The following is a 12373-nucleotide window of genomic DNA, read 5'->3' as shown; positions in this document are numbered from 1 at the left end:
TTTGAGACAATATTTACATGACAGCATGTGTAAATTAATGGTCATTATGTTATATTGCTAAGAAATGGACTCTCTTGAGAAAAGAAAATGGGACCTACGGATACTCAGAAAATTGCAGGATCAAGCTGTGTCATACGTGTTATACAAACAACACCTACTTAAATGGACTATGTAATTTCAGTCCTGATGGATATGTTATACATAAGCAGCATTGCAATCTCTTCAGACTCAATTAAATAAACAACCTCTGATATTATTTTAAGAGAAAGATAAATTTAGTCTCTATAAATGTAATGTATCCTGGTGTCATATGTGTCATCTCACTCCCTTTATTCCAGTGCTTTGTAAGTTCTGAAGACTCACCTCATCTGTACTATCTCATGATAAACAAAGTGACTGGACATAGAGGGGTTTTAATTACAGTGGAAAGAAGTAATTTTCTATGTGGCACTTGGGCCTGAGTTTAAGCACTGAAATTTTTTAAGAACCCAAAGCTTAAATAATTTTGGAAGAATATATATATATATATTATATATATATATATTTGCAGCAGAGACTAACATGTAAAAAATCCCCTATTCAACCAAAATTCCAATCATCATTACATAGATTTTTTTTTTTGTTTCCACTTCAAATGGGTAAGTATATGTCAGGATCTATTTAAAGGAATGCTCTGTAAATCAACACAACCCAAAGCCATTTAGAAAGTTTTTAACAATTTTGCATTAAATGAAATGATCATTTCCATATAAAATACTGCTCTATCTGGATTGAGTTTAACAGTTGACATCCAAATCATATTATCTGTAAACATTAGTCCATATAAATTCCACTAAAATCTGATGGCAATTAACTCTTCAATCAGACTTAAAAACTACAAACAACTCCCCATCCCCCAAGCAAAATTCTGCATGTCAAAAATGGAAGGTTATAGTTGATATCACATAGACCATTGAACAGGAGACAAGAGTGTATTGTTGTCCAACCACACAAGCTGTGGTCTGTGTCAGTCAGTCAAGGGGGGACATCACCTCCTTTTCTGTGCAGCCTCCTTGTGTGCTGTTGTCACAGTTTGCCAAGTCACTCTCTTGACTGGTAGAATAAGATATAGCCAGACTCTGAATTTTTTGATATATCAGAGGTCAGACCATAGAACTCTTCAATAGCTTGAGCATCTATTTTCTGCAAAATAAGTAATTTTTTTTTCAACGTGTTGTTGGGTAAGAGAAATACCAAACATGGATTAAATGACTGTATGGAATGCAGTAGTGAACACTGTTAAAACACACAAATGTAACCATGTGACTCCATCTTTCTAAAATTTCCAGAAACCTCTTCAAGACATGCTCCATCCAATGTCCCAGTGCTTACTTTCCTCCATTTCATTTACTCCTGGGAAATCGGACTCAAACCCTCAGTTTTGCCAGGGTGTCACAGTGACATAAATGGTTTGCTTAGCAATGAATTGCAGAACCAGCCTAAGCATTTTGCAATAGCTGTGGGCCATATACTGCTCTAATTCACATATAGGCAAACCCAAATCAACCACAAAATCCGTATTTTCTTGTAACTTCCCAGTAGCTCAAAAATTAAAATTCTACAGCAATGATAGCTTTACCCAGTCCAATTTTGCCAAGTGATTTTGGTCAGGATTGCAACATAGTTCCTGGATATTTTAGGTTTTAATGAATTAAATTAATTTTGTTAGATATAGAAAATATGCAAAATTAGATTTCCATATTAAAAACACTTGATGTTGCTATGAAAGAAAATTATCCCCTCTGACATTGTCAGAGTAAGAACTACAGGATTCATAATTTTGTTTGCAATCTTACTTCCTAACAAAGTTGAGCTACACGTCACATTACAACCCAACTGTGGCTTTGCAGACTAGTAATCTATACCCAGATCCGGATCAGAATTTTAACCCCAAACAGAGAAGATAACAAACACAGAAGTTGTGCTCATAAGCTTCAGCATACTCACCTCTACAATGTCATCATCAAACAAAAGCCAAAACCCATGACTTTTCACAATAGTAATATAATGCCCTCGATTTGGTCCACTAGAAAGAAAACAGAAACACAAACCCCAAAATATCAGAACATGCCATTAAGTCCATTGCTATATGCAAGCAGTCTGAATTATAACTTCATATTAAGAAGAACATAGTAAACCCACCCCTGGTGGTACAGTAGACATTTACAACTTTCACCTTTTTACTGATTTGCTGCAAAAACTGAATCAACTGAAAGCTAAACATGTTGTTTTCATGTGTGCCATGATCATTTGCAAATTAAGCTATAGAACACAATTTTCTCATGACAGGCATCAACTATTAAAATATTTTAACAACAGTATGAACTAAATTTAAGTGGGAAAATTGTTTGTTATCAGCTGTGAATGTTTAGCTATGTACAGCCTTTGAGAAGAGGAAGAACAAGTTGTATTCCTAGAGCCCCTAGGATTTTTGTTTGTTTCATACTTGACAATACCCCATTTGTAAGAAGCTTTATTAAAGCTAACATTTTCATTGCCTTGACAGGAGACCAAGGAGATCTGTTGTAGGGCCTGCACATTAGCAGCATCTGGCCCTCAGAGTTCTGGCTCCCAAACTCTCTCTCTAAGTGGGCTGAAGAGGAAGGAAGCAGCTGCATTTATTTAAGTCAATCTTATGCCTTTTGGAGGCCTGAGACATTATTTTTTAAGCAAGTACAGATTTATTTTGACGGAGGGTTGCTAAGAGGTTCAGGCCATGATATAGGTGAGTTGGTGCAGCAGCAGGGTTTGTGTCCTTCCTCCCACTCTCCCTACATTTTGTCAGGCATGCTCTTGTCCTTGCCAGTAGCTCGAGATACACATGAAAGTATCTGACCTTCCACAGTGGACAACAACAGCTACCAAGTCGTACATCCGATCTAAGTTGACAGCATCGCCAGATGTGTTGAAGAGACGTAGCTCCAGAGGAAACACCACACGGTAGGAAAGCTTGGTATACCTGTGCAATTGCTCCATGTACTTGAATCTCTTGAGGTGTAAGGCAAGAATCATTGGCAGTTTTTTTACTCTCATCCTGTGAAACCATTAGAGTGCATGCGATAAAGACCTGACCAGTTCAAAGCAATTCTGCCTTAACGAGTAAACTTTGGCATGATAGAAAACTTTGTAAGTAACAGTAGGCAACTATCAGTAGCTTTTAGACTAAAACATATGTAATAGATTTGAATCTGTCTGTAGGTTCTCTGGCCCACAGAGAACACAGGTGGGGTGTAAGTCTTCTATGTATCTAAACACAATAAATAAAAAGGAGGAGGTTTGTTAAAGACCGGGAGGGACATGGTGAAATACCCTACTCTTTGCTTACCTTTTCTGTGCCTCTTGTTTACTGCAGCAAGTTTCACAGTAGTATTTCTGTTCACTACATAATGTTTCTGTGTTACTGAAGTCTCTGTAAATAAATAGAATTATCAGTTCTTAAAAGATCTTAACACTATTACCTCACTGGGGCTGATGAACTGGAACCCTAGAAAGACACACAGGATTAAATCCTTTCTCCACTGAGTCCAGTTTTCTAAAACATCTAAAGCAACTATACTGGGGTTTGCAAAGGCACTTGAAGTATCTGGCTGCTATGACAGCCCTGTATTAGGAGCTGAGGCCCTCCATATATATAATACATGTGGAGGGTCAGGTACCTCTAAGTGGGACTTATATTCCGGTCTCTTACGTGTCAGGGGCTGCCTAGACTTGGGTGTAGTCACTCTATCCCTCTAGTCCCTTTTTAAATAATTTGCAGAATGGAACAGCTTCTCTCATCCCCAAATAGCTCACATTTTATGGCATTCCTCTGTAAGACAAGTTTGAATCCTCTTACACAGAAGCAGTACATTGAAATCAGTTTTCTGCATCCTCTAATCTCTTGAACTGTTATCCAAAAGTTATTTGATTATACCTTCTTCTTGCCTAAAAAATGAAAATGTCAGCTAGTATGGAAGATTTTGTAAATCCTGATCAAGTAAATATGCTTGAAATGTTTCTTGATTGAGCTTTTGAAGTAGGAGAGGCAGAAGAAGGTTGGCTTGATCGTGTCTCTCAGTTCACAGAAAAGATTTGTCAGAAGTCCCAGTGCTGATACGTTTTGGAGCAGAATTTTAGGTAACTAAAAAAAGCTTAGCTGTAAAATGAGAGTATTTTTTGTCACCTCTAGTGTTACATTGCAGCTAAGGAGGTGTTTTGAGAACTGTAAATGCAGACATAAGCACCTGCCTTCCACTTTAAGCACAGAGGTTTTCTTGTGACTTTGGGCCTTAAACAGATATATCTGAAGTACAGAACTGTCCTGTTGCTTGCACTGACACTGTACCCAAGAGCATTCCGAACTACAGACAAATCCAGGCCAAATAAACTCCATTTTGCCATTGCAGTTCACACGCATGGAGGCTGAAGCTGCAGTGTTTGCAAGTTCAGCCTGCTCACACAGTAGACAGCACCAGAATAATCTTAAAAAAGCAAAGGAAGGACTCTGGATGATAACTTCTTCTTGGCATCATCATTGCAGTGGTAGATGGAAAAGCTGAAGACAATACAGATTGTCAGGGCGTAGGTGTTAGAAGTTATTTATGTAACTTAATAAAAGGGGAGGATTTCCATTGTTAAGTTTTAAGTTCTTTAAGGTTGACAGACCATGAGAGGCACTTCATATGACTGAATAATATTTGTACTAACTGAGAATGCTTTTACTAGGGTTTTTTTCTTTATATAGTCTTAAACAAGTTGATCAGAAAGTGCTGAAATTTAGGACAAAATACATCTCTCGAAAGATAAGTTGTAACAAAACTTTGATCATAAATATACTTTCCTATCTAAAAGAAAGATGAAGTATGATCACTGAAAGAATTTTCTTCAGAGCTAAACATTGATCACAAATATCTGATTTTTCATTTGAATGTAAAGACAAAATTAACTGAATTCTGAAAAAAAATTGTGACCTTTCAGGGAATCATGAGTGAAGAGATGCAAGTTCAAAACAGATTAGAGACAGGTTAAATGTGTGAGGAACATAATGCTGCAAGATTCAGCAGTCAACATGCTTAGGTCTTCTTTTAAGGAAAGAATCTGACATTTATCTTCAAAGACTAAAGTTTCAATTAAAAAAAAAACAACAAATAAACTTGTGGAATGTATTAGTTTCCTTCCCACTTCAAAGTAGGAATGGAAAGAATATTTTTTCTAACATAAAGAAACATGTACAGATGATAGAAACTTGATAGATGTTTGTTCTACGCCAGGCCTCCCATGAAAATGGATTAAACCCAAAGAGTTTCTATATTCTTTTTAAAATGTGTGAACTATTCTGAAACTAAAAATATCTAGTATTTTACATTACAAGTTGACTGCTAGGGGAATTATATCTGTGAAAGCTGGAGAACCATGCAAATACTTCATAAGCTGAGAGACATTATCTTACATGTCCCTTAGCATTTGTTCTTCTGTTCCTTTGTCTTCTACTTCCACTGGACAGGACAGTGCCCTGTTCTACCAAAGCAGGTGATGCACAGCCAGGGAATTCAGAGGCACTACTAATTAATTCATTCAGCACATATTAATTGCTTTGTCTGTACCAGACACAAAATTTGTGGCATATTTATAAGCAATAACTCTTTCCTTGGGGAAGGGATGTATGCAGGTGAGAATGACATGCTTTTGCTGCCCTTTACAACTGCAACTTCAGCGGCTGTTTCATCAGTTGAGAATTTTCAGTGCTCCACTTCTACTGTATGTTGAACAGTTAAAATTGACTGGAGTTCATGCAAAGTCTGCATGTACAAGAACTATAGGCTTGAGGAGCTTCTCTCTATACCTCAGAGCTAGTTTCAGGACATATCTCTTTTCTCCCCATTAACAGGCCAATCTGCATTCTGTTTATATGGGATTTTTGCAGTAGAAATGAATTTGAAATATGCTGCTCAAGATATACTCATTTTTCACTGACCTCATGTGTTTGCACAGTCTGTTTCTCTACAGCCTCTATGCTACAGTGTTTACATGCATAAATAATACCAAAAAAATCCCCTCTGTTTTAAGAGAGGAGAGAATTCTTAGTGAAATAAAAAAACACAGTTAAAGACTAGTTAAAAGTCAGGATCAAATGGAGTGGTAAACTTTGCAACTCCTAGTGGAAATAAAAACAATGGATATGCACTATAGGTGTTATTACCTTAGAGCAGTAACATATTGTCTTAAATCTAGGTATTGGTTTATTGTATCAATACCAAAACTCTGAATATATTACATCTTTCAGAATAACCATCCATATGAGTCTGAAAAATATTTAGATCTCAGGTATTTGTTTAGTAGTTAAGAGTGTACCATGAGCAGAACTGAAACAGGATAAAAGAATTCCTCCCATGCTTTTAAGATGGGACTCAGAATAAGAGACTTACATGGCAGAAAGGTAGACTTTTGAAATCTTTTACCATCTTAGGGGCTCTAGCACACATTCTGCAAAGCACACTCTTAACTTCTAATATGCACATAAGTCTTAATCAACAAAGCTCTGGCACAGAAGCTTAAAGATAAGCACTTTGAAGCCAATTATTATATCCCTTTGAAGCCAATTATTATTCGGCACCAGTTCTTCCAGATGACAAGGCAATCAGTTATTTTCCCCAAGAGACAATTTTTTCTTTCCTCTTTCAAAAACATAAATTGAAAGTGAATAAAATATAATAATTAATGTATAGCTTGATTAGAGGAAAGATCCGATTTACAGTCTGTCTTTTTCTTCTGTTTAGGAGAAGCTCAAAACCCAATGTTATTTTACTTTTTTTTAATGTATCTACTAGACTTGGAAAATTTAGCAAAGTCAGACAGATCTACCAAAGAGATATATTAGTTTACCTTAGACAGTGTGTAATTGATGTGTTCTGCTCCACATCAACAGAAAGGTCAAGAAAATCTTCATCTTTGCTACTAACCTGTTGCAAAAAATATAGATGTAAAACAGAGACTTAGTAAAACACCAAACATCTGAATGCTCTTTATATCTACATGCAAAAGCTAGTGATAGAGCAATTTCTGCAAAAATAAATTAAACAAAAATAATTAATTGCAATGCTTTTATTTATTTTTTTTTCCAGTTCAGCATGCCATCTTAGTAACTCTACCCATCCAGCTTTCCTTTAATTTAACTTCTGTTCCTTCCATTTACACAAGCCCATCAGCCATGGGTTCATTAAAAGGGGCCCATCACCCCCTCTGTTAGCTGGGACTGCTGCAGTGCATATGTTCCCTTGTAAGAATAGTTTATTATTTTACTGGAATTGTATTTACCCTTTATATATATATTACACTATATAATCAGTTTGTGCCCTACATAATTATGTCTGCTATTAAGGATGCAATGAAGATATTTTCCAAATAAGCACCTGTTAAGAAATGTCATATTTTACCATATAATATTTCTCTCCATTGAGCATTCAAAAGGCTGGCTTATATTTCTGGTTCACACAGCTACATTTCTCCACTGAATATTATTCCTGGTTCTATTTTGATTCAAATATTTAAGGTAAAAATGGCAAAGTGATAATATTTTGCCGAATAATGTCAATTTTGCGAATGGTATGGGTTTTTTGACAGGAGAAAAATTCTAATAAAGGGTTGGGTCGTATTTTCTTTTAAATATAACCCTAAACATTTTCAGAATTATAGATCTTTATTTTTGCCTTGAAAATTATTTTTCACTTACAATGTTTAATCTTGAAGATGAAGTAAAAAAAACCCCAAACCTCTATATGGGTAATTGTAATAATTCAACTGAGTCAAAAAAACTGCAGGATTACTTATTGTCCATGAATTTGGTCATATTCACAACAGGCAATTATGTTTATAAAATGCTGCATGAACACTTCATATTTTGCCTCCTGTGACTGCATTTCCTTAGAATAACTAAATCAGATTATAGAACACTTAAGTTTAAATCAAGAACTTGAGTGAAGGGTTGAATCCATTGTTCTGCCACAAGTCCCTCAAGCTCAGATTTCTACCATTTTATGGATGTGAACATTCTGTTCTACTTTCAGCTCATTCTTCTGTTAAGTCAGGGATTCTCTAAATGTGGTGAATGCAGCCCTTATCAGTCCTGAATCCAGAGGAACACCTCTAGCAGGATGAATTTTAATGTTATCAAAGATGTACAGAGGCAAAATGTGCACCAAATTAGCATGAAGAGCAGTTCTTGAAACAAAACCCCTCCCTGACGCATGATTTGACCATCAGGGGACAGGAAACCATGGAACTGGCAGCAAGCAACTGCAGTATAAACACACTGCTAGAATATGAAAGAGCAACAAAGCTTCAGAGAACATTATGTCTCTGCAGCTGGAACTACAATTCTATTAGACACTGCAGATCAAGAAAGAGGTTAAATACTTTAAGAGGAATTCTTTGGCAAGTACAGTGTTTTATCTGAATACCACAAAGAAGCTAGGAATTTTGTTATTGATTTCAGCACATCAAATATTTACTGAAAGGGGAAGATGAGCTAGTTGGAGCTAGAATAATAGGAGACCAAATTTAAAGCTAACTGAAAAATCAGACTCAGAATGCACTCTCTTAAAGTGAGAATTAGTACTGCTGGAATCTGAATGGTTCTTCATGCACTACATATGGATATTTTAGCAGAGGAATATTTTTCATCCACAGGAATATTTCCCACAGATTTCAAGTTGCAATAATACAAGAAAAAAACCTGGAAATGTATCCTGCATAGTATTTCTGCACTCACAGAATACTACAGTCAAGCCCTCCTACAGCAGCAATACCTAGTGCTATTTTTTCCCATAAAGCTTGGTCACTTTGAATTATAAATATGGTATCGTGCAGTCTTCACAGACTCTTAGGAATTGGAAGGGACCTTAAAAGACCATCCAGTCCAACCCCCTGCCAGAGCAGGATCACCTAGAGCACATCACACAGGAATGTGTCCAAGCAGGTTTTGAATGTCTCCAGCAAAGGAGACTCCACAATCTCTCTGGGCAGCCTGTTCCAGTGCTCTGTAACTCTCACAGGAAAGACGTTCTTCCTGATATTCACATGGAACCTCCTATGCTCCAGTTTGCATCCATTGCCCGTTGTCCTATCACTGGTCATCACTGAAAAAGCCTGGCTCCATCCTCCAGACGCTCACCCTTAACGTATTTGTAAACGTTGATGAGGTCGCCCCTCAGTCTCCTCTTTTCCAAGCTAAAGAGACCCAGCTCCCTCAGCCTTTCCTCATAAGGGAGATGTTCCACTCCCTTCATCATCTTTGTGGCTCTGTGCTGGACTCTTTCAAGCAGTTCCCTGTCCTTCTTGAACTCAGGGGCCCAGAACTGGACACAATATTCCAGATGCAGCCTCACCAAGGCAGAATAGAGGGAGGAGAACCTCTCTTGACTGACTAACCACACCCTTTCTAATGCACCCCAGGATGCCATTGGCCTTCTTGGCCACAAGGGCACATTGCTGGCTCATGGTCATCCTCCTGCCCACCAGGATCCCCAGGTCCCTTTTACCTACACTGCTCTCCAGCAGGTCAGCCCCCAACCTGTACATGGGGTTGTTCTTCCCCAGATGCAAAGCTCTACACTTGCCCTTGTTGAATTTCAACAAGTTTCTCTCCACCCAACTCTCCAGCCTATCTAGGTCTCGCTGAAGGTCTTTGCTGCTACCCAAGGACAGATCCTGATTTCAGTACAGCTTGAGTAAACACTGGATAATAATTTAGAATTAGGCCACAGGTGTTTAAAGAAGCTTGTCTGTTAATTCTACCCTTCTACTGATTTTAACTCGATATTATGACTTGGGATTTTATAATTGAAAAAATATTAAAGGATTAATTTTCAATATCTCTTGCATGTTTTCACTTATAAATGCTTGTTCCAGACTTGGTCCAACTCCTTTTTTCTTGTTGACTATCACTGTATCTCTTATTTTTCCCCTCTCTGACCCAAATCCCTGGAAAATTCATATTTTCTTCGAGTACAGAGCTATTCTCTGTGATTTGAAATATCAGAATGCGTTCTTTTATACATCCAGTAAGACCTCAGTAGGGTTTATTTCATGTAACTTCAACTGTCTGAAGTTGGCTAGTTGACCTCAGCCTGCTGTCTGATGACACCTTCTTTAGGCACCTGCTCCCATCTTAATGCGGATATTCTAAAGTTGTATTTTCTTTAGAGGCAGTAGCAGTACTGCTCTGAGTAAAAAACATATTCTTAGGCCAGATTAGTTTGCTGGCCCAGTTCACAGCATGGCCGCACCAACAATTGCAACAGCTCATTAACACCATGGGGATGGGACAGGGTGTATGGAGCAGAATACCTGACACTGCTAAAAACTCTCTGCTTCAGGAAGCAGCCTACAGACAGATGGAGAGAGCTCCCTGCAGAAGCTCCTTTGCAATCTCCATCATCTACAGAAGGAGCTGAGAAAATTACCTTTTACAAACCAAAGGTTATTCCAACCTTTTTGGAAAGTCAGTGTCACTGTTCACCCTCAGATTTTTTCCTGCCTGTGTTACTCTTTCACATAGCAACCACACCATTTTTTTTTTTTCCTTGAAGTAGAAGCATGTGATTGAAAATCACAGAAAATGATAGGAGACTTGCAATCAGGTTACCTCACTAAAACTAATCTTTACTCATATTTCAAACATAAGAGACTTAAAACTGACAGCATTGTCCAGAAAATATTAGGGAGATAAAACATACGGTTTGTTAGTAACAAACCATCTGTATGGCAGTTACATTCTAGCACAAATTAATCTCAACATTTCACTTATTTATGGAATAATGATGTGAATATCTTCTCTCAAAGTAACAGTAATAAGAGTATTGATTAGCTAGCAAGGATTTTATCTGTAGAGATAAATAGTAGAACAGCAAGACTTGGCATAGTTAGCCAAGTAATGCTTAGAAAAATAGACTTTTAGAAAATAATGTACTCACTTCGAGAAGTAAAGTCTACAGGAATATCCACAATTCTCAGACGTCTGAAAAGATTCATATATGCATATATATAAAATCTATCTATCAATTAATGGCAACAATTAAAAAAAATAATCTATCCCAATGCTTACGGTTTCACAGTTCAAACATCTAGTTTCGTTAGTCAGTGTTCCCTGAAAAATCTCATGCACCCAGGTGGGTTCTTGTTTATTGTTCTCTTCAGCTTCATTCATGTTGCCATTTTTCAGTTTCCCATTTTGCTTTTCCTGTTTCTTCTCCTCCTGCAAAATGTCTGCGATGGTGTTGAGAAGGTAATTTAAAAACTCATGTGCATCCTGCTGCATGTAGTTGTCAAAAAGATCTGTGAAGAAGAGAGTTGAGATTTCTATCCCAGTATATTTTCAGGATATCCTTTCCTTCAAGAAAGAAAACTAAATTCATTATTTCTTTCCAAATACATGTACTGGCCCTTGCAAAATACTTAGAATCATGACAAAGAATAGCAGTTTTGAAGTCATGGTGGCCTCAGTGAAGCTGCTCTGGGGCAAGGCTTCAGCTCACCTCACTTCAGCTGCCTGAAAGGTTTCACTGTTTGTAGTTGGTTGTGTAGGCTCCCACTGCAGTCAATGGAGAAAGTAAGATAGTGACTCATCCTAAATTAATTGTTTAGACTAGATACCTCACTTTAGGCAGCACTGACTCCCACACGTATATTCCAAGTCCCCTAGACACCTAAAAACATCACAGAATTTGGACATAAGACCCACGACTGGGGAAACTGAAGACATTGTATGACAATGTGAATATATCCACTGACATAGACTAGGGCACCGTGGCTGGGATGGCGTTACCTTTCCTCACAGCAGCCCATACATACTGTGCTTTGTACCTGTGGCTAGAAAAGTGTTGATAATGCACCCATGTTTTGGCTATTGCTGAGCAGTGCTTGGGCAGCATCAACTCTCCCCCACTCCTCCCTCCACCCAAGACTGGTAGGCTGGGAGTGGGCAAGAGGTTGTGAGGGGACATAACTGGGACAGCTGACCCAAACTGACCAAAAGGGATATTCGAAGCTGTGTGACTATGTGTTCAGCAATAAAACCTAAGAGAAAGGCAGGGCAGGAGGCAGGTAGGGAGCATTCAGTATTAAGACATTTGTCTTCCAAAGCCTCTCCAACACATACCAAGGCCCTGCTTCCCAGGTAATGGCTGGAAATTGCCCGCTGATGGGAGGTAGAGAGTAAGTCTCCTTTGGTTTTGTGCTGCTTTCGCATGTGGCCTTTGTTGTATTTTTTTATTAAACTACCTTTAGCTCAATGCACAGCTTCTTTCATCTTATTTTCTCCCCCTGTACTGCTGAAGAGGGGAGTGAGAGACAGGCTTGG

The 12373-nt window shown here is 37.9% G+C and overlaps 1 protein-coding gene across 1 annotated transcript in view; it reads right to left on the bottom strand.

The window, feature by feature from the left end:
• Positions 1 to 937: 937 nt before the first annotated feature.
• The window catches only part of USP46 (ubiquitin specific peptidase 46), a 13888-nt gene continuing 2452 nt past the window's right edge, over positions 938 to 12373 (bottom strand). Inside the window, exons 3-8 of the mRNA XM_010002502.1 lie at positions 11120 to 11349; positions 6901 to 6977; positions 3365 to 3448; positions 2876 to 3073; positions 1987 to 2065; positions 938 to 1182 (exon numbers count right to left, since the gene is read on the bottom strand). Of these exons, the coding sequence (XP_010000804.1) occupies positions 1081 to 1182; positions 1987 to 2065; positions 2876 to 3073; positions 3365 to 3448; positions 6901 to 6977; positions 11120 to 11332 (753 nt within the window). The 5' untranslated portion in view covers positions 11333 to 11349 and the 3' untranslated portion in view covers positions 938 to 1080. The remainder of the gene's footprint in view (positions 1183 to 1986; positions 2066 to 2875; positions 3074 to 3364; positions 3449 to 6900; positions 6978 to 11119; positions 11350 to 12373) is intronic.

This window comes from Chaetura pelagica, unplaced genomic scaffold (genome assembly GCF_000747805.2).
Source record: "Chaetura pelagica isolate M959 unplaced genomic scaffold, ChaPel_1.0 scaffold67, whole genome shotgun sequence".
NCBI classification, from domain to species: Eukaryota; Metazoa; Chordata; class Aves; order Apodiformes; family Apodidae; genus Chaetura; species Chaetura pelagica.
This window is presented reverse-complemented; position numbering and strand designations above follow the sequence as displayed.